Consider the following 22,414-nt stretch of genomic DNA (forward strand, 5'->3'; position numbering starts at 1 on the left):
TCTGCCTCCTCTGTCCCACCCCACTGCCTGGGCCCCCTATGTCACCGGAGCTCGTGAGACTTTAGCTGAGCCCTTGCTTAGTGTCTGCTTCAGATAACAGCCCTACTGCTGGTGCTGCTTTGCGAGCACTGGGTGCCAGGAGCTGATCCCTGGTGCGGGGTGTTTGCTGTCTGTTGTTCTACCACCCCCTCCCCAGCTGCCACAGAGGGTCGGGGGTGGAGGGAGACCCCTTAGCCTCCTAGCCAGCGGGGGAGGTGTGTTTAGGGGTTGGGGAATTTGAATTGCCCTCCCTCCACTGATTCTGTCTGGAAACTCTCCCTGCTCCTCTCTGGGGTGGGATGGGATGTGGGGTAAATGCTGACCCTGACACAATGCCCCTCTGGGCATGCACAGGTTCTAGCCTAGAGGACCTTAGAATCATAGAATCATAGAATATCAGGGTTGGAAGGGACCCCAGAAGGTCATCTAGTCCAACCCCCTGCTCGAAGCAGGACCAATTCCCAGTTAAATCATCCCAGCCAGGGCTTTGTCAAGCCTGACCTTAAAAACCTCTAAGGAAGGAGATTCTACCACCTCCCTAGGTAACGCATTCCACTGTTTCACCACCCTCTTAGTGAAAAAGTTTTTCCTAATATCCAATCTAAACCTCCCCCACTGCAACCTTGCCTCAGTGGGATCCTAGGGATTGCTTAGCCATCCATCCATCCTTGCTCATCCCTCACCATCCATCCACCCTCATCTGTATCTTCCATCCACCCACACTGATTTGTACCCATCCATCCATTCTTGTTCCTAACCATCCATCCATCCAATGTCCTGTCTGTCTGTCCATCCATCCTCATCCCTCACCATCCATCCCTGCAACCCCATCCACTTATCTATCTATCCCTTTCAGTATTCATCCACCCCTACCCCTCCATCACCATTGGTACCCATTGACACTAATCCATTCATTGCCATCCATCCTTTCCCAAATATATGTAGTCAGCCATTATCATATTTACCCATCCTTTCATCTCCATCTATCACTCACTCACTATGGGTAACAACCCATTCATCCATCCACCTGCCCATCCCCATCGGTACCAGTCCAGTGCCATATGTAACTACCAATCCATTGACATTCATTTATACATCCATTCATCCCCATCTCCTCCTGTCCATCTATGACAGTCCATCTATTTATCCATCCATCAATCCTTCAGAAAGTGTACCCATCCACATTCACCATCCATCCATCTATACCCCCCCACGCACCCCTCTATCCATCCGTCCACCCATCTGCGGATCCCCATACACTTTTTCTATCCCTCGGCATCTGTTTATCCATTGGCATCCACCCTCTTTGAGCCATCCAACCATCATTCCCTGAGTGCAGTGCAGTCTAGTTGCAGGCACACTGGGTGGGCCATTCAGGACACCTGGATTCTGTTTCTAGCTCTGTCATTGACATGCTCGGTGATTTTGGGCAGGTCCCTTCCACTCTTGGTACCTCTGTTTCTCCTCCTCCTCTTTCTGTATTTAGGTTGTGAGAAGGACTGTCTCCCACTGTCTGTGCCGTCCCCATCCCAACAGGGTCCTGGTCTCAGTTGGGGGCATAGGAGTTAATTTAATCCAAATAATGATCTTTCTATTTCTCTCCTCCTCCTTGTGATATCTCTTGGTGATATCGCCTGCCCCCTGAAGTATGTATCCGTCTAATCATCTCTTTGAACACCTGGCTTTCCAACTGAGATTGGCTTGAATGTGTCTGTTCCTCCGCAGTATGTCCGTGTGTATATGTGTAACCGTGCATCTACCCCCCTCTCCATCACTGTTTCCATGCTGTGTCTGTACTCATGCATGTATTCATCCTTCCTTACATGGCATGGACCCACATATCTACCTACCTTCCTTCCATGGCATCTACTCATCTTTCCTTTCATGGAATCTACCCATGTATCTATGTATCCATCCATGGTGTATATGTATCCACCCATACAGGATCTGGGTATTAGCACCCCCAGCCTTATAGCATCTCGGTTTCTCCCAGCCTGCAACTTGGGACCTCGTCCACCTTGGGCGACCTGCAGTTTTCACCCAGTGACACCACAACAAGGAGACCTGGGGGTGAGCTCAGGCTAGTTCCGTTTATTCACTTGTCATCACTGAGGGCACACAGATTATTTACAGGAAGCTGTACTGGACAATGCTACCAGTGGGGCTGGGAGGAGACGTCTTCATTTACCAGAGACTTTGCTGATGCTGCGTTGGGTGAACTTCATCTGCAGGGCTTCGTGGATGACCATGCAGGTGTAGGTGTCCCCGCTGTTCCAGCTGTCCTTGCTGACTTTCAGCTTGCTGTAGAGGAAGAAGTTTGAGTCGCCATCTTTGTCCTTCATGGGCGGAGTGGTGATGTTGTCAGTCTCCTTTTCACCTTCATGGTTCTTCATCCACTGCACCGAGATGTCCTCGGGGAAGAAGCCCCGCACCAGGCAGGTGAGGCTGACGGAGTCTTCTTTGCTCCTTAGCTCCTCGTTGTGGGGGCGCAGGAGGTAGACACCGGGGGTGGAGTGCTTTCCTTCGGTGGATGGGGATGGAGGACACAGATGAGCCAAGCACATTACTCATCTGGGGCACATGGGGATAAGGATGGTGTGTGTGTGTGTGTGTGTGTGTGTGTGTGTAGGATGGTAGGAACATCCCCTCTCTCCTTCAGGATGGAGGGGCTAGGGACTGGGAGCTGGTATCTCTGGAGCACAATTTGAGGGTGTGGATTTGGGGATGGAAAGGGACTCAGGGGCCAGGATCCCAGTTTGTTGGGGGTTGGGGCTTCCTCTTAAGGAGCATCCCCCCCTGCTGGGGGTGGGGATAGGGGAGTCTTTCCCCTTAGGGACCCTGAGCTCCTCTTACCTGGCTTCTTGGAGATGGATTTGATGAGAGGCGAGGGTAGATCTGAGTGCTCCACTTTGCAGGTAAAGGTCTCTCCATCCTCCCAGTCGCGGGTGAAGATGGGCATGGACCTGGAGGCGGTGAAGGTGCCGTTGAAGTGCTCATTGAGGGTCAGGATATCAGGGCTAATGGACTCTGGCTTCTCCCAGGACCAGACAACCCGGAGGCCAGAGTCGCTCGGCAGGTTGACCACCAGGCAGGTGAGCATGGGTCTCCGGGTCACGTACAGGGCGGTGGGGGATGGGGGCACCAGGAAGACTTGGATGTCGCTGGAAGATGTTGTTTCTTCTGGGGATGGGAGAGCCTGGGTCAGCCACTACGCTGGGTCTCCCCTGCCCAAGCCCATCCTGGTCTCCTCTCATGCCCTGTCCCCTAAAAAGCCCATCCCAGTCTCCCCCCACCACTCCTCTCCCACCTCGAGCCCAGCCCGGTGCCCCCTCCCCTTCCTAGGCAGCCTGGCCCCGCTCAGTGTCACCTCTGCACTTGTGGGCATGGTCCTGCTTTTTGCTTCCGGTGCCCGGGTGGTACACCTGGCAGGTGTACGTCTTGCCCTCCAGCCACTCGTCCTGGGAGACACTGGCATTGCTGCGGGTCCTGAAGGTTCGGCCGTTGGCGTCCTTCTTGGCAGAGTCGGTGTCACCAGAAAGTTGCCCGGGCTTGCCGTCCACCAGCCATTCCACCGTCAAAGGCTCAGGGTAGAAGCCGGAGATGAAGCACACCAGCTGGATGGCACCTGGCTTGCTGTTGCAGGAGGAGTGGAGGACGTGCACCTCGGGTTCAATGGGGATGGGCTCTGGGAGAAGGGTGGCAGGGGTTAGTTGTTGTACAGACCCCTCCTGGGCCGCCCTCACTCCCTGGAGCACAGTGCCCCCTACTGAGCCCCAGCACCCTGTTGTCCACAGCATGGCGCCCCTTACTGAGCCCCCACTCCCTGCAGCACTGGGCTCCCTACTGAGCCCTCTGCCCCTTTCCCTGCATTGCAGCACCCATCGCTTCTCTTTGCATGGTCTCTCTTTTCGTCCCTCCACCCTTTGGTGCGTGGTCTCTCTCTTTCCATACCCAACACTATCTACCTGTCCCTATTCACTCCCATCTCTCTGTGGTGTCTCTCTCTCTCCATCTCTCCTCCCACAGTGGTGACTCCCTTGGCTCACAGCGCCGGCAGGCTCCCATCCTCTCTCCCTGCAGCAGTCACCAGATCAGGGATCTGAGAGACCCCCAACCCCTCCCGTTCCCTCCCCGGGCTGCACCGCGCCGTCCCTACTTGGGATTTCCTTGGAGATGCTGGAGCTGGTGGGCCGGTGTTGTACGTTGCAGCTATAGGTGTTAGACTTCCAGCTGCTGGCCGGGACGGTGACCTGGCTGCTGAGCGCGTAGAGGCCGCTGGAAGGTTGCAGCAGGGAGGGATAGGTCTTCACGCCCGAGGGGGCGACGCTTGGGCTCCACGTCACGGTGAGCGGCTCGGGGAAGTATCCTTTGGCCAGGCAGCCAAAGGTGACCTGGGGGGTGTCGTCGCCGGTGCAGGAGGTCAGGGGGAAGACAGACGGGGCCGTGGGGCTGGCTGCAAAGGGAGAGAGAGCGAGGCCATGAGACGCAGCCCCTACCCCGCTCCATGCAGCACGGGGGCCCTAGCGTGGCCCTGGGCCCAGCACTCAATGCCGGGGGAGAGCGTCCCCTAACGGAGCCCCACTCTGCTCCATTCAGCACAGCAGACAGCTTGTGGTGACACTGATGTGTGTAAGTGGGTGCCTGAGAGAGGCTGCCCCCGTCTTCCCGGCGGAGTCACAGAGTCACCAGGAGCAGGGCCCCCAATTTAACTTGTGCTGCACAGACCCCGTTGTACTAGTGATTTTAGTTTGGGTAAATGTTATATTCTCATTAGGTTCCTAGGCAGTAACATCTTTGGCCCCTACTGGCTCGTAAGCATTTCTGTGGCTCAAACGCACATTGTTGGATATCCCCAATGAGTTCCCAGGACATTGCAGGAAAGACTGGGGCTGTTCAAGTCAACCCAGGACATATGGGCCCTTTGGGTTTGAGTTCGGGTTATCATTATACATAGGGGAGGAGGATTAAGGGTTAGGGTTAGGTGCTGGGGTTAAGGGCTAGAGGTTGGTGGGGTAGAATTAAGGGTGATGGTTTAATGGTTTGGGTCAAATACCTTTCCACTCTCAAGTTCAATATTTGTTGTGTTATGATTGGATTTCTAGCCAATCTTGTAGTCATTCAACCATCATATTCCTACCGGGTCTGATGCCATTTCTCAGAGGGAGTTAGTGAAACTCTTGGTTCCTAACCCAAGGGACTAATTTGCAAGTTCTGATAGTTCTTGTTTTGGGATGCTTGATACTAGACTGGAGATATCAAAACTCTGGTGCTTAGAGGGTCAAGGTGGGGAGGTTAGGGTTAGAGCTGGGGTTATGGTGAGGGGTATAATTGGTCGTTAGTACTTGTATCACAGCGGTCTAGAAAACCCAATCTAGGATCAGGGACCCATTGCACCGGGAGCTTTACAGAGAAATAAGAATGAGGACTCTACTGATCCCAGGACCATTGCAGCCTAAGCGATCTAAAGTCAGGGTTGGGGGGATAAGGTTGGGACGTTAGGGTTAGGGGTTGGGTTTGACGAGAGGGTCAGAGTTGAGGGTCAGAGTTAGGGAGTAGGGGCTAGAGAGCCGGGGTCAGGATGAGGATAGGACTATAGGGAAAGGGCGAGGTTTAGGGTGTTGGGGTTAAGGAGTTGGTGCCTCTGTCCACTGGGGTTAGGGTCCTGGTTAGGGAGTTAGGACAGAGTTGGGTGTCTAAGTAGTTGGGTTTAAGGTTTGGTTTAGGGTCAGAGTTCTGGGGTTAGAGTAAAAAACCTTCCCTCCCCCAAACTCAGTAGTCGACTGGTTTTCATGCCCCCTCGCGCACGACCTTTCTAGCCAGATTCCCACTCAAGAAACACTCATATTCTAACCAATTTGGATGAAGATTTTGCTGGACACTTTCCTAAACTCTACAGGAGAAATCTCCCAAGAATTTCAGTGGCCTCACTTTCTAGAAGCCCAAACTTGAAGTGCATTGGGGAGCAGTTACCGGGGTCTGCATCTCCAGTGGGCTTTAGCCCGAGACCTCAGAGCTCATCCCCCCTGGAAAGGAAGCCCAACGCGTCACCAGCTGAATGTGCCGCAAAAACGGAGCCAGCTCAACTCAAAGGCCAAATTAGGAGCCTGAACTCTGAGCTGTTGCCAGAAGAGGGGCTGCCAGTTACGTCCAGCCCCAGGCAGCCAAGCTGACATCTAGCTGTGCTGGGAACTCCCCATGCTCGGCCCTCAGCATGGAGCATGAGCACAGAGCTGGTGGAGGGAGGCTGGGACGGCTCAGAGAGACGTGTTCCCACACTCGGTGAGTTTAGGGTTTTACCTCTGACAAGGGACATGCTAAAGGGAAATTATGCCTCAGTTTAGAAAGTTTTTGGTTGCAGATATTTGCGACTGGGCTAAAGAGAGGAGACAACAAAAGCCCCTTAGAAACAATTCAGCTGTTCCCCCAAACCTCTAGTTTCAGCCCCCCCAACCCTGAGCACCCCATGTCTGCTTATGTCCCTGAGTCCTGACCCCCATCCTCCTGCTAGCCCAGCCCTGCCCCCCACAACTCTGCCAGTGCCCCTCACTGCTGACCTGCAGCCCCTGCTAGCCCAGTCCTGGGCTCCCCCCAGCCCTGCCTGTGCCCCTCACTCCCATCCCACAGCCGCCTGCTATTCCAGCCCTGGCCTCCCCCCAATTCTTCCGGTGCCCCTCACTCCCAACCTGCAGCCCCTGCTAGCCCAGCCCTGCCCCCCTGAGCCCTGACGGTGCCCCTCACTCCTGACCTGCAGCCCCGGCTAGCCCAGCTCTGGGCTCCCTCTACAGCTTTGCTGGTTCCCCTCACTCCCGACCCACAGCCCCTGCCAGCACAGCCCTGGGCTCCCCCACAGCCCTGCCAGTGCCCCTCACTCCTGATGTGCAGCCCCTTCTAGCCCAGCTCTGGACCCCTTTCAAAGCTGTTATCCCAGCTTATAGGTGGAGTGTGAGATAAGCACCTCTGTTCCCCTGTCTCTGTGGGGGGCGGGGGGCACAGCGCTGCCTATGTTACCCATCCCGACCTCCCCAGCATATCCAGGCTCTGCAGGGGAGCCATGTTCTGCACCCTGCCCTGGTTTTGGGTCCACACAGGGGGATGTACCCCACTGCCCTTCATAGGTGAGAACAGAGCACAACACTCCTGGCTCCCAGTCCCCCCGCTCTAAGTCACTAGACCCCACAGCCCTCCCAGAGCTGAGGAGAGAACCCAGGAGTCCTGGCTCCCAGCCCCCTACTCTAATCTACTCCCCTCCCAGAACTGAGGAGAGAACCCAGGAGTCCTGGCTTCCAGCCCCCACTGCTCTACCCACTTTTCTCAGCTCCCCTCCCAGAGCTGGGGATAGAACCCAGGAGTCCTGGCTTCCAGCACCATAGATTCATAGAATCATAGAATATCAGGGTTGGAAGGGACCTCAGAGGTCATCTCGTCCAAACCCCTGCTCAAAGCAGGACCAATCCCCAATTTTTGCCCCATCCCTAAATGGCCCGCTCAAGGATTGAACTCTCAACCCTGGGTTTAGCAGGCCAATGCTCAAACCACTGAGCTATCCCTCCCCCCACACCACTCCCATTCTAACCACCAGACCCCACTGCCCTCCCAGAGTTGGGGAGAGAACCCAGGAGTCCTGCTCCCCTCTCTTCAAAGTTTTCTTCCCTAAAGGTGCTCACTCTGATAGGGTTAAAACACCCCCTGTACTCACCCCAATAGCAGCCGCTTTCCTCTAATTTACTCACCAAATTATCAGCCATGGTGGGTTGCAGCCCGGCCCTGGAGACCGGGGGGTTCTGTCCATGTGTCCCACTGTGGTCTGTGTCATTTGGATTGTTCATCTGAGGTTTCTTTGCCTGTCGGACATCCCCTCTTCTTCCCCCACAATGGTCATCAAAGATAATTATAGGTTGTTATCTATCAGTGACGCCCACTCAGGAGCTTTTAGTGTTGAAGCTGGTGAGAAGGTGTGAAAATTGGATTGGATGGGGCGAGTGCTGGCGTGAAAAAACAACTTTCACTTGTCTCAACTTCCCCTTTTTGGCCCATATTGGTTGTTTGTTGGTTTTCACCAGAGATTCAGTCATGAAGCCTGCAGAGCGCAGAAAAGATTGAAGTCTCTGGTGTGTGTGTGGGGGGGTGTCTTTTAGAGAACCTGCCATGGGGGGGCGTGTGTGTGAAAAAACCGACTTTACTGCTGTCCTGGAGCTGGGGATAGAACCCAGGAGTTCTGGCTCCCAGCCCCCCCATTCTAAGCCACAAGACCCCACTCCTCTCGTAGGTCTGGGGATAGACTGATCCTGGAAAGGGAAGGGTAGTGAGATAATAGCTATTCAAATGTTTCCTTTCAGCGCATCTCTCTGTATGCATCACAAGCTCTTCAAGGAGTGAGTGATCTAGTGGGTTTGTGTGTGTATGGGGGTTGGGAGCCAGGGCTCCTGGGTTCTCTCTAGGACTCTGGGAAGGAGTGGGGTCTGGTGGAATAGAGAGGGGAGCAGGCTGACAGCCAGGGCTCCTGGCTCTGTAGAGCCCCCTATGAGGTTGGAGTCCCACCATTCTTTGGGTTTAGGATTCTCAGTTCTTAACGTCCTGACTTGCCTTTCTCTCTGACAGAGCTCCCACAACCCCCCTCTGTGTTCCCTTTGTTCCCCTGTTGTGACGACATTGCTGGGAGCTCCACTTGTGAGGTGACTGTAGCCTGCCTCGTGACTGGCTATTTCCCGGAGCCCGTGGACATCAAGTGGAATTCTGGCACAGTGACCAATGGGATCAAGACCTTCCCAGCTGCGGCACAGAGCAGTGGCAGGGCCTTCACCCTCGTCAGCCAGCTCACCGTCCCTGCCTGGGACCTGGTGAACAACACCTACCAGTGCAGTGTGGAGCACACTCCCTCCCATAAAAAGATAGATGTGGAGATCACGAATGGTGAGCTACATTGGGATGCCAGAGAATGAAGAAAAGACTGAGGCAGAAGTGTGCAATAAAGTGTCAGAGGGAGTGGGGCAATAGAATGACAGAGTCCATGGAAGGGAGGATAGAGAAGAAAAGGGATGGATGTATGGATGGAGAGTGAAGAGGGAAAGAGGTAGGGAGTGAAAGAGAGAGGGATGGATGGTATGGAGAGTGGGCTAGGTGGGTGGACAGATGGAGATACAGAAGTATGGATGGATACAAGGAGGGATGGCTGGAGCAATGACCTAGACAGAGTGATAGATCGATGAAATGGTGCGGAGGGAAGGAAGGAGGGAAAGGTAAAACTTTCCTCTCTCAGTTGTCATTCAGGACTTGAGCACATTGTCCTCAGAGCTGTACAAATGCAGTTGATTCATGCCTCTGACCTGGTATCCATTTTCTCTCTTTGCTCTCAGTATGTGAGGCTCTCATTCATCCTGAGGTTCGCCTCCTAGGCCCCTCCTGTGAGCGCAACGCCTTGGAGAAGCAGCTGGAGGTGGTTTGCCTCCTCCTGAGATTCAGCCCCGGTGCAGCCAAAGTGGAATGGCTGGTGAATGGCGAGAAGGGGAACCTTCCCACCACGGACTTGTCCATTTGGAAGGGCACAGACGGCTCCTACATGGGCCAGAGCCGAGTGAACGTCACCATTCGAGACGAGAGAGAAGAGCTGGGAGAAGGAGGACGTCTACACCTGTAAAGTGACCCACCCAGCGAGGGGAATGGAGCACTTCGTGCACAACACCAGCAAGTGCTTGGGTGAGGGGCTATGGCCATGCATGGCGGGGTGGGATGAAGGGTTACTCAAAAACCAGCCTTGCCTAAGGGTAGGTGGGACTGTGCCCAGATCCCAGGGTGATGGGTGACTTAGAAATACAATAGTGAGATGGATACTGGGAGTGGGTGGGGAGAGGGATGGATGGATGCAGTGATAGATATGGTGGTTGGATGGATAGAGAGATAGATCCTGTGGCTAGAAGGATGAATGACTGGAAGGAAAGATGGATATGATGGTTGGATAGAAAGATAGGTATGATGGATGGATGGAGTGAGAAAGGGGATGTATATATGTGAATAATTATTAATAAATAGATGGAGCCATAGATGTTGCACAGGAAAGTGTAGATGGAGAGGCAGAAAGGGATTGTTAGATAGCTAGAAAGAGGCTTTTTTTTCAATAGTTTCTCTCTTCCTTCCTTCTAACATCCCATGAAATTGAGGGATCACAAAATTAGGGGAATGACAGTATCTCTCTAATCTTCTGTAACACCCATCACTGTAGTATCCTTCATGGCCCAGGGAATTCATGGAGTCTTCTGCTCTTCTTTCCCTATTGAGATGAGTCCTTTGTATTTCCTCAGCCTGTCTCAGTAACTCAGTGGCTCCATCCGTCTATGTCACCGAGCCGTCCTACGATGACCTGATTGGGGAGACAGCCCGTGTGACGTGCTTGGTGCTGGGCTATATCTTGGTAGATGTTCAGGTGGCTTGGGAAGTGGATGGGAAAGCCAGCTCTGAGGTGGAGACAGGAGCCCCGGAACAAGCCAATGGGACTCAGAGCATCACCAGCACCCACAAAATAACCTTGGAGCAATGGAAGAGCAGGACCAACTTCACTTGCAAAGTGAAACTTCCTTGTTTTGGAGAAGTCACCCAGGATATGCCACTCATGGACACGAGTGAGTATGTCTGTGTTTAAGTCCTGACTCCCTTTGCAAACTCAGCCAAAATCACTTTACTCTTGCTCTGTGCCTGAGCCTGCAAAGTGGGGATAAGGCTCCTTGGTTTCTTTCAGCCAGTGTCTGTTTCTGGAACGGAGCTCTCTTTCACGTCCGTACATCACCTAGCGGGAGGGGGTTGCAGTCTCGGTTTGAGCCAGTAGACCCCACCACAATAATAGTAATGGTGAAGGTTTTCAGACCAGCTTTGGCCATGGAAAATGAAGCCCTTGCAATTCACTAGAATCCATTAGGGTGGTGAGGAAATAGAGGAGGATCCATAAAAGTTAGATTCATTGAGTCTGAGGCCAGAAGGGATCATTCGGTCATCTAGTCAGACCTCATGTTTCCCTGGCCAGAGTATTTCACCTATTTACCCCTTTATCAAGTCCAGTAACATGTCTTTGACTAAAGCTTCATCTAGAGACACATCCCGTTTTGATTGGAACCCCTCAAGGGATGGAGAATTCACCACTTCCCTTGATAGTTTGTTCTGATGGTTTTCTTCCAATATTGTTGCCTTACAATGAATTTGAATGTGACTGGTTTCACTTTCCGGCCATTGGTTCCTGTTCTGCCTTTTCTGCTAGATTAAAGAACTTTTTAGTACCCGACAGTTTCTCTCTGGGAAGGTATTCATACACTAATCAAGTCACTTCTTCAGTTTGCCCTGAACTGAACTAATATAACTCCTTAAATCTCTCATTTACATCTGTTGAATCATCATTGAGGCTCTTCTTTGAGCCCTTTTCAATTTTTCAAACCACAAAGTTGTGAAATGGGTGCAAAGAAATCTAGAGATTTTTATAAATGTTGGGTTGCTTTCATTTGTTTTCTGGATGGTGAGCCGGGAAGCTAAAGGGAGTGTGTGGGGATCATGTTTTCAAACTTTTCTTTGCAGTCAGTGGGGACAGACCCTTCCTTTTTTGATTAAATGAAAGCTGAGATTCCCTGGCCATCGCATGAGCTGTGGATTTAAGGAAAAACAGCAAATACCATAATAAATATGGCCAAGGTTGGTCACCCCTCACATGTTCGACTGAGGGACTCAGTGGAGACATAGTCCATCTCCGGGAGAGAAATTAGCTTCATATCACATCTCTGTCCCTTCCAGCCTACCCTGCCCATGAGCCTACGGTCTCAGCCAGTGTCTCCTGCCCGGACCCAGAGGAAACTCCAGGGAAGAGAGATTCCCACACGTTCCTCTGCGACGTCACTGGATTCTTCCCAGCAGACATCAGTTTCCGCTGGGAGCACAACGGCTCCATAGTTCCTGCCTCCCAGTACAGCAGTGGCCCCATCGTCAGATCTGGCCAGGCCTACTCCGCTCAGAGCATCTTGAGAGTCCCCAGGCCCAAGGGGGAAGGAGAAGCGGGGCCCCAGTATTTCTGCCTGGTGTGGCACATGACGCTGAATGAAACCTTGAAGGTCAAGGTGAAGGCAGGGAATTGTGAGTTGAAGCTTCCAAAGGGCGATGAGAGGGTTGTTCATCCCAATATGGTCAAGGCCCCCATTACCCCCAGGGGCGAGTGAGGGAGCTAGCACCAGTTCAGGCTTCAATGCTGGGGTTTCCAAAGGGATTCACGCTCTCAACTCCCACATCGGCTTGCAGTGAGAGTTGTGGTCTCAACCCCTGAGGGACCTTGGGAGACCAGCAGCCAGAATATCACTGCGGTAAAATATAATCAGCACCTTCTGCCTGTGTAGTGGGGAGGAGTTTCGGGGATGCAAGTTGTATCCTGAGCTCTGGATGTGGGATCTAGTACTTCCAGCAGGGGGCTGAGAGCCAGGACTCCTGGGTTCTATCCCCAGCTCTGGGAGGGGAGTAGTGTCTAGTGATTACAGCATGGGGGAAAGGAGTCAGGAATTACCATGGGCAGGTCATTTCTCCTCTCTGTGTCCCAGCTGCCATCTCTGTCATCTTCATTGAGCTCATGAATTTCAGGCTGGAAGGACCCTGAGTTGAGCAAACATGGCAGGTCTGTCCCCTGCCATGTTTTCCACAATGGGGCTTTCTCCCATCGGAGCCATAGACCTTCAGATCTGCTCATGGGACCCAGAGACCCAAATAATAATAATTGGACCCAGGAATCGCAATCCCTGGGTGTGTTGGAAAACCTCAGCCGCCGTTCCCGACACCACATGAGATGAGGGTCCTTCCCCTTCCCTCAGGGAACCCAGTGCCCTATTTCCCACCCCAATGACCCTCGGCCCCTTCCCAAAACAGCCCCTGGGCTTTGCACCCCTGAGACAGAGGCACTTAGTTATCAGCTGGTGCCTCTTGAGTATTCACTCATCTCAGGCCTCAACGCTGCCTCCTGCCCCCAACCAGGTGGCGGAAACTGTAATCAACATCCTCTGGAGGTCTTTCTCCTTCCCCCTTCCCTGGAGGATCTCTACATAGGGCAGAACGCCACCATCAGTTGTTTGGTGAGTAGCATGGAGACCCCCGGAAGCCTGGAGGTCTCCTGGAACTGGGGTAGTGGGGGCCCATTGGCCATGGTCTCCAGGGAGCCAGTGCTGCAGGAAAATGGCACCTACAGTGCAACCAGCATCCTGCGGGTGTGCGTGGAGGAGTGGCAGGCGGGGGAGGAGTTCACCTGCACAGTGAAGCACCCAGACATCCCATCGGCCATTGTCAAGACCATCCACAAGATTCATGGTAAGAACCCTCCTTTCCCCCGTAGGGGCTGCTAGCTCCAAGCTGGCTGGCTCAGGGTGTGGGGAATGGGACCCAGGTCCTTTTGTCTCCAGGGGGTGCTAGCTCTGATCTGGCATCAGGTCAGTGAGACTAGGCATTACACATTTGTGGGTGGGATGAAATGTGCAAATTTATGAGACAGAAGGGGACGGAGCGTCCGGACTCCTGGTTTCTTTTTCCAGCTCTGGGAGTAGAGTGAGGGGTGGGGTCCAGTGGGTTATAGCAGGGGGGTTGTGTGGGGGATGGCAGCCAGGACTCCTGGTTCTCATCCCCCACAATTAACCCTTTGGTGTTTCCTTGTTGCAGCGGTCTCTCCCCGTAACCCTTCTGTCTACATCTTCCCTCCTCACGCTGAGGAGCTGGCTCTCCGGGAATCGGCCACCATCACCTGCCTGGCCTCCGGCTTCCGGCCCAGAGCCATCTTGGTGACATGGACCCAGCAGGACCGGCCCGTGCCCCAGGAAGCCTACACCAACATCGGCCCCGTCCGGGAGGCCGGGAAGGAGGAGCGCTACTTCATCTACAGCAAGTTCAATGTCTTGGCATCTGAATGGGAGCGGGGGGACACGTACGCCTGCGTGGTGGGGCACGAGGGTCTGCCCATGACCTTCGTCCACCGGAGCGTGGACAAAGCCTCCGGTAAACCCACCGCCGTCAATGTCTCTGTGATCTTGTCCGATACCGACGTCACCTGCTACTGAGGAGCAGAGCCGCGTGGGCTCCTCACGGCGTATCTGAGATGGCCAGGGAACCTCGTGGGCTCTGGGATTCCTCTTAGCCTGTGTGTAAAGCTGTGGGAGCTCTGGTGTACAGAGCGTGGCTGTGTGTGGAATATGCCCAAATAAAAATGCAGCATGCCAGAGTTTGTGTTCAATGGGATGTCTTCTTCTAGCAGGGGCCATCTGGATGTCTTATCCACCAGCCCAGCCTCCCTCCTACATCATCTCTATCCATTCACCACCCTTCTTTCTGAAGTATCTCTTACTATCCATCCAGTCTCCTTATGCATTATTTTATGCATTATCTAGATCTATTCATCAAAGCTTCCTTCTGCAGGATCTATCCATCCATCCTATCCTCTGCCATACCTTTGTCTGTTTTTCCCTCTTTACTAGCTGTCCATTTTCCTGCCCACCTGCAGTCTCTCTCTCTGCACTATGTCTGTTTATCCATCTTTCCCTTGGCAATATTTGATTTTGTCTGTTCTCCCTTTTGCAATCCCTGTCCATTCGTCCAACATCAGCAGTGTCATCTGTCTACCTTTGCGTCTACAACATCCATCCATCCGTCCGAAATTATGCAATATCCCCTATGCATCCCTCCATCCTCATGCAGTGTCATGAGTCTGGCTGCCCATCCCTCGGCAGTGACTTGCTATTGTTCATGATATTGCAGCTCCTAGATGTCCTGACCAAGGTTAGGGCCCCATTGTGATGGGTGCTGCATGAACACACAGAGCAAACATCCTTAATGCAAGGTGCTCACAGTCTCATCACAGAGAGGCTGGGAGGGGGTATTTTGGCACAAAAGGATTATATCTGGGATGCTCGAAGGGGTGAGACACCAATCTCCCCCTGGAATTATGAGTTTATTTCAGTGGCAACTAATTGCCTAAGAGTCCTTTAAAGACCCCAGCCCAAGTGGCTTGTCTCTGGTCACACTGCAGGTCAGTGGGAGAGGTGGGAATAGAGCCCTGACCCCCCATCTCCAAGACTTGTGTCTTAACCATTGCACCTGTCCAGCAATGTAGCCCTAGCCACTCTGGTGTCAGAACCCCTAGCAGATGCGTCCTCACCTGACCACATAAGGTGGAGGCAGAGCCTCCAGGAACCTGGTGTTATGTCTGCAGGGAGCTAGGCGGCAGGGTGAGACTGAGTTAGGAGCCTTCATTCCCACCAGCTCTGTCCCCATTGTCCCTGGATGTGTGAACAGGTGAGTGGTGATCAGGGGAAGTGATTTCACTTCTGAGTACGGCACTGGGGAGACCGACACTGGAATACAGCATCCAGTTCTGGGGTCAATGTGCAGGAATGGTCAGAAGCGGTAACAGAATGTTAGGCTCCATTAGGAAAGGGACAGATAATAAGACAGTAAGTACCATATTGCCTCTGTATAAATCCATGGTATGCCCACAGCTTGAATACTGCGTGCAGTTCTGGTCGCCCCATCGCAAAAGAGATATAATAGAAATGGAAAAGGTACAGAGAAGAGCAACAGGGCTACGGAGCAGCTTCCATGAGGAGAGATTAAAAAGGCTGGCACTGTTCATCTAAGGAGACAGCTAGGGGGGATTTGAGAGAGGTCTATAGAATCATGGCGTGTGGTGAGAAAGTGAATCAGGATGTGTTATTTCCTCCTTCACATAACACAAGAGCCAGGGGTCACTCAATGAAATTAAATGGCCACAGGTTTTAAGCAAACACAAGGAAGTACTTCTTCACACAACACAGAGTCAACCTGTGGATGTTGTGAAGTCCAAAAGCATAACTGGGTTCAGCAAAGAATTAGATAAATTCATGGAGAATAGGTCCATCAGTGGCTATTAGCCAAGATGGTCAGTGATGCACCCCTATGTTCTTGGTGTCCCTAAGCCTCTTACGGTCAGATGCTGGGACTGTATGAAAGTGGATTAATCACTTGATAATTGCCTCATTCTGGCCATTCCATCTGATGCATCTGGTATCAGCCACTGTTGGAAGACAGGCTACTGGGGTAGATGGATGACTGGTCCGATGCAGTACCGCCATTGTTATGTCAACATATTCAAAAAGAAGTTTGAAAAATTGGAGAGAGTGCAAAAGAGAACTAGAAAAATGATTAGAGGGCTGGAGAAAATACCTTCCAGTGAGAGATGGGAGGAGCCGAATCGGCTGAGCTTATGAAAGAGACATTCAAGAGATGGCTTCATTGATATGTATAAGTACCTCCATGGAGAGTGACCGGGGTCCCTGGTGGGCCATGCTGAGATGGCCCAAGTAGGGCATATTGCAAAGAATAGGGCAGACAATCCCCCAAACTGGTGGTTATTCTGATAGATTCACCAAACTAACAACAAAACAGCTTCTACAATGCCTTACTGATTACCCAGAATCCAGAAATACAGTTCCCTTAAAGCAACCCAGCCTTGAGCTCCCACCCAGACAGCCAAGTCAAATATGATGAGGATTATGGAAAATCTTGTTAATCATACAAAAGTTCTGCCAATCCCAAGGGATCGGAGACATTGCCCATCAGGTCAATGAATATTTCAGATCTTACCCAAATAGATGCTTACAGCCAATTCTTATTAACTAAACTATAATTTATTAAAAAAGAAAAGAGAGAGAGAGAGAGAGAGACTTCTGGTTAAAAAGTACAGGTAGGAATAGAGTTCTTAGGTCAGTTTCATAGCAGAGATGGTTAGCTTCAGAGTTGCAACGAGTCCCTTCTAGAATCAGTTTATCAGGTTATAGTCCAATGTCCATGGCCAATATCAGGGTGATCCAGAATAGAACTGGAGGCCTCTGTCTTATGACTCAAACTTCCCCTGACGAAGCTTAAGCAGATCTGAGATGAAAGGATCAGGGCCCAAGAATTTTTATAGACCCCTGGCAGGCTACTGTCAGCCTCTTGACAGCAGGTATTCCTTGGGTGAAGGATAGTGCCTTTGAAGTAACTTCCTATTTCCTAAGCATCAGCAGTAATTAGCTACCTGGATTAACATAAAGCAATTGCCTATCTCCCACCATGTGCAGGTACTTTACTGTATATTCTATGATTCTATATACTTCAAAGAGAATTTAAGACAGTGATATCACTACCTTCACAGTTCATTTAAATGTCAATATCTCCTTTTGATTTCTGAATCAGCAGAGTACAGTGATAGACAGGAACTGTTTGGTTACATTGTCAACCTCTAACAATATATATGTAAACACACAACACCCAAAGGCGCCGACTCCGTGGGTGCTCCGGGGCTGGAGCACCCACAGGGAAAAATTAGCGGGTGCTCTGCACCAAGCAGCAGCCAAGCTCCCCCCTCCTCGTCTCCTTCTCCCACTCCCCCGAGCGTGCCATGTCCCTGCTCCTCCCCCTCCCTCCCAGCTTCCTGCTCCCCACTGCTGCCTAACAGCTGTTTGGCGGCGCTTAGGACTTTCCGGGAGGAGGGGGAGGAGTGGGGACGCCGTGCGCTCAGGGGAGGAAGCGGAGAAGAGGCAGGGCAGGGGTGGGGACTTGGGGGAAGGGGGTGGAATGGGGTGGGAAGAGGGCGGGGCTGGGGTGAGAAAAGGCAGGGTGGGGCTGGGACTTTGGTCAAGGGGTGGAATGGGGGTGGGGCAAGGGCAGTGCAGGGGTGGGAAGAGGCGGGGCAGGGGTGGGGCCAGGGGCAGAGCACCCACTGGGCAGAGGGGAAGTCGGTGCCGATGACAACATCACAAACATTATCTACTACTATGTCTGTAAAGAGAAATCTGGGGCACAGCTGGGGAACCTTTGAAAGACTTGCCAGAAACAGACAGGAGTGGAGGAGCTTCATCACTGCCCTAAATGTCAGAGGCGTAATGGGAAGTACTAACTATGTCTCTGTAGGTTAAATCTGGGTTAAGTAGCCTACTAGTTGTGTAACCCTTTCTGGCCCTGTGTCACAGCGAGAAAACACTAGGCACTAAAGGTGTCTAACTTAGTATAGAAAGGCTTAAGAGGTGCCAATGGCTGGAAGTTAAATGCAGAGAGAACAAATTAATAATAAGGCACAACATATGGAAGGAAACCTTTGGAACTAACTTCCAGTGGAAGTGGTGAAGTCTCCATCTCTTGAGATTTGTACATCCAGCCTGGGGTCCCTTCTGGAAGATATGCGGCCATCAAAGACAAGTCATTGGGCTCCATAGTGGGCTAGCTGGGTGAGATTCTCTGGCCTGTGGCATACAGGAGGTCAGACCTGATGCTGTCATGGTTCCTTCTGGCCTTAAGATCTACAAATGCACCAGTCAAGGTTTCAGACCTAGGAAGGTCATGTCAATTATCCACCACCAAACTCTATGGCCCAGGTCATAGAGTGCGTTGGTGGGAGAATTAAGTTTTCAGCCTGTACATCTGGAGAGCTGTGGTCTTCCACTGTGGCTGTAAACCAAACCCAGAGGGAATCATTGTCTCTGGGCCACGATGTTTCAATAACTGTAGTTTCCCAGATAAAGCGGAGCGGGACTGTGATCCTGACGTCCCTTTGAGTGCCCAGGTGTGTACAAAATTAAGGAGGCTCCAGGCCATTTCCCAGGCGATGTTCATGCCATTGACAAGACACATGGACAGGCTCAGGGAATGCTGGGCTGTGAGTCCTTCCAACTCTTGGGAACGGGTTCCCAGGGGAGCCCAGGCTGGTGGTGGGTGAAAGGGGCTCTGACTGAACGGTGTCCCATGTGGGATGAGTTGGGAGAGGTCTTTACTCAGTCCCCATGACACAACCACATAGACGGCTGAAGGAATTAGAAATGGGCCATGGAGACGTCTGCCTACAGGGACTGAGGTCACTGCTGTGTGATGGTGGCAGAGTCGCCCCAAGGGAGAAGTCAGTTGGGGGCCATCACGTCTGTTTCCAGTGTCTGACAATATGGGGCAGCTCAGGGTGTTGCTGATGGGCTGGCCGTGCCTTTCCCCCCTTTTCGTAGGGCTTGAGGGTGGGCTGGTCAAGTGTTGCCCAAATGTGGCGATGGGCTACAGATCTTTCCCCTTCTAGGAGCATGGGTTGAAATGGAGTCCAAGCGGGTAGTGGCTTAAAAGTTGTTCCCATCAGATGGCCCCGTTATTAGGTGTATTACAGTCATGTGTAGAGGTCTCCACTGAGTTTGGGATCCCAATATGCTAGGAGCTGTACACCCAGAAGAGCTTAATATCCAAACAGAGAAAGGGTGTGAAGGGAAACTGAGGCACAGAGAGGGGAGGTGAATTTCCTGAGGTTCTGCAGTGTCAATGACAGAGCTGGGAATAGAACCCATGGGGGTCCTGAGTCCCATCCTAGTGCTCTGTTCACTGCCTGTGGGATGATACGAGTTGAGGGAGGTCTCAGAACAGCTCTGTGGGTAAATTCCACAGGTCCCCAAAAATAGGGATTGGGGGGAAATGGTGCTTCTGCTGCCCGGGAACTGGTCCCAGCACAGCTCAAGCTGGCATTGGCTGGGAAGATGCCACTGTTGGATGGGTGTGCGTGGCCCCATTGAGCTATGCATTGGCAGGTCTCAGCCCAGCTCTGTTGCTGGCCTGGGGAGGGGAATCGCATGCTCGGGGTGGCTGGGGTGTGTAAAGGAGCCAAAGGGCGTGAAATTTAATGGAAGTTGGGGCTGAAATCCCTGAGGCTGCTGTGAGAATTGCAGCCTGTGATGGGGGGGTCTCCCCCTGCAGCCTGCCCGGTCTCCCCTGGCAGGGACCCTCTGTCTCTGGCCCTGGACAGGGATCTCCTGCCCAGAGCACAGATTGGAGCTCCCCGCTGTGCCCACTCAGCTCCCTGGGTTAACGAAGAGGCCTCTCTAACTGGCACGTTTGTCTCATCCCCAGCTCCTCACTGCCTAGTGGAGGACCAAGGCATCTCTGTTGAAGGAGGAGAGGAGGAATCAGACGGTCTCTGGACACCTGTTGCCTTCATTGCTCTCTTCCTGCTCAGCCTGTTGTACAGCGCCGGCATCACGCTGCTTAAGGTAAGAGCAACAGCTGCCTTCATGGTCCCGCGTCACCGCTGAGAGCAACAACCCGTGCTCAAGAATCGATCCCACGTCATCAGCATGCAGCCAGCCGCCATCACCATCACCATCACCACCCATAGTCAGTGATTGTCAGAGGCCAGAGCCAAGGGCTGAATATTAATGCTGAATAGCCATTAATCTGCAATTAATTATCAATAATCAACACTCACAGATCAGTAATTAATGTTAAAAATCAATAATCAAGGATCAACCATAAGTAAGCAGGAATTAATGATTCGTTGATGATACGCTATAATCACCTATCAGTAATAACCAATTAAAAATCATTGAACAAAAGTGAACAATCACTCATTAAAGAGCAAAACTAAATTTTCAAAGAGCAAGGATCAACTAGCGTCAATCAATAACCACTCACCCGTGATCATTAAGGATCAGTCGTCGGGCCCAGATGTACAAAGGGCCAGAGGTGCCTGTGAAGCTGGTTCCGTGGCAGGTGTAACCGTGCCTCAGTGGGTCAGAATTGAGGATGCCCAAATTCAGGATGAACTGCTGAGAAATAGGGCAGATACACCCCCAGACTGGTGGCTTATCCCCCATAGGATATACCAAACCAGCAACAAAAGTAAACTCCTGTTTCACCAGACTGGTTAACAAGGAGTCATAAAAGCAGTTTCCTTGGCATTTCAGTTCTTAAATCACCACCAAAAGCACTGGGTTCAGAGATGAGTGGTTCTTTACAACCAGTTTAATCAAATAAAAGGTTCTTCTGATCCCAAAGGAGCAGCCACACACCCAGGTCAATATATAACTTAGATCTTACCCAAAAATCACGTTGGTACCAATCCTTTAGTATCTAAAATCTAAAGGTTTATTCATAAAAAGAAAGAAAGAAAGGCTAGATTTGGAATTGGTTAAAGGAATCAATTACATCCAGTAATGGCAAAGTTCTTGGTTCAGGCTTGTAACAGTGATGGACTAAACTGCTGGCCTAAGTCAAGTCTCCATAGTGCATCCACAGCTGGGATGGGTCATTCAGTCCTTTGTTCAGAGCTTCAGTTTGTAGCAACGTTCCTCCAGAGGGAAGAAGCAGGATTGAAGACAAAATGGAGGGGTTTCCAGGCCTTTTATAGCTTCGGCCATGTGGAGCGCATCCCATTGTTCTTACTGTGGAAAATTACAGCAACAAGATGGAGTTTGGAGTCACATGGGCAAGTCACATGTCCATGCCCAATTTCACTCAATCATTGTAGGAAGCCATTACCTGCACTCCAGACAGCACATTTACATGACAGTCCGCTCAGTGTAGATGGGTGTCTCCCATCGTCCATTGCCAACCAAGGGTTTCTTGATGAGCCACTTAATTTAAACAGTCCCTCCAAGATGTGCTGGCCAAATACCTTGTGGGTGTTACCCCAGGAGCAAACATTTGAAATCCAGGTATAGAGCCAACTTATAACATCACATACAAAAATGACACATGCATACAGATAGCATAATCATAACCAGCAAGTCATAACCTTTTCATAGACACCACACTTGACAACCTTTTTACAAATATATAACAGTGGTTGCAACAATGATCTATAGGGTCATATTGTAATCAGATAACGTCACAGCAGGGACATGGTGCAATGGGGCTGGTACCAGAAGCAGGGAGAATTGGCGGAGGCAGCTGCGGCTCCCCAGGGACTTGGTGTGCGGCACCCACTGGGCAGTGGCCGTTCCCTGAGGCGGTTTGACAAGGCTGGTGTCTCTGTCTGGAAGATGAGCTCCAGCTCAACCCAGACATCCTGGCAGGACGCAGGCGTGGCTGGGCGAGGCTAGATGGTCCCAAGGGTCCCTTCTGGCCTTGCTCTCCCAGCCGAGGATGCTGCCCGTGAGCGGCACCGGCTGAACCCCTCTGCTCTCTGTGTCCCACAGGTGCGGTGAGTGCCTGGCTCCGGGCTCCTAGGAGGGGACAGCACTGCTTCGTCCTCTTCATTCCCTCCCCACATCTTCAGCCCTCCCGGGCTCCGGCCCCCTCTCCGGACACCGGGAGGGACCATGTTCCACGGCAGCGTAAAGGGCGCGACAACGGCCGCTGAAGGGTCTGAGCTCCGCAAAACCCAGAGCAGGGAGGGCAGAGTCCTTCCCCGGACGTCCCCGTGGGGCAGCCCAAGCTGGAGCTTGAGCTCAGCCCCGTGCCCCTCAATCCTCCACCCCCATCCCACGGCAGGGACTGGATTTCCTTGTGTGTCTGTGTGTGCAGGGCTGTAGTGTCCTGAGGTCTGGTCAACGTGGACTCTGGCGAGGAAGAAGAGTCTCATTTGCTCCATCGTTTAACTTGCAACTTACACGGGAATTGTGAG

At 52.1% G+C, this 22,414-nt stretch overlaps 3 gene segments (V, D, J or C); 1 reads left to right on the top strand and 2 right to left on the bottom strand.

Moving 5' to 3' along the window:
- Positions 1 to 22,414, bottom strand: part of LOC140896790 (Ig gamma-3 chain C region-like) — a 144,131-nt gene that overhangs the window by 28,486 nt on the left and 93,231 nt on the right.
- LOC140896669 (Ig gamma-1 chain C region-like) overlaps positions 2,154 to 22,414 on the bottom strand; it is a 75,962-nt gene continuing 55,701 nt past the window's right edge. Inside the window, 4 exon segments of the C gene segment in view lie at positions 2,154 to 2,560; positions 2,893 to 3,219; positions 3,407 to 3,724; positions 4,196 to 4,492. Of these exon segments, the coding sequence occupies positions 2,220 to 2,560; positions 2,893 to 3,219; positions 3,407 to 3,724; positions 4,196 to 4,492 (1,283 nt within the window).
- On the top strand, positions 6,258 to 21,995 carry LOC140897140 (immunoglobulin heavy constant mu-like). The segment is given in 8 exon segments: positions 6,258 to 6,318; positions 8,638 to 8,949; positions 9,393 to 9,732; positions 10,335 to 10,652; positions 13,024 to 13,353; positions 13,699 to 14,031; positions 19,921 to 20,060; positions 21,987 to 21,995. Coding segments are annotated over 8 exon segments (1,843 nt in total).

The sequence above is a fragment of the Lepidochelys kempii genome, chromosome 13 (assembly GCF_965140265.1).
Source record: "Lepidochelys kempii isolate rLepKem1 chromosome 13, rLepKem1.hap2, whole genome shotgun sequence".
Lineage (NCBI taxonomy): Eukaryota > Metazoa > Chordata > Testudines > Cheloniidae > Lepidochelys > Lepidochelys kempii.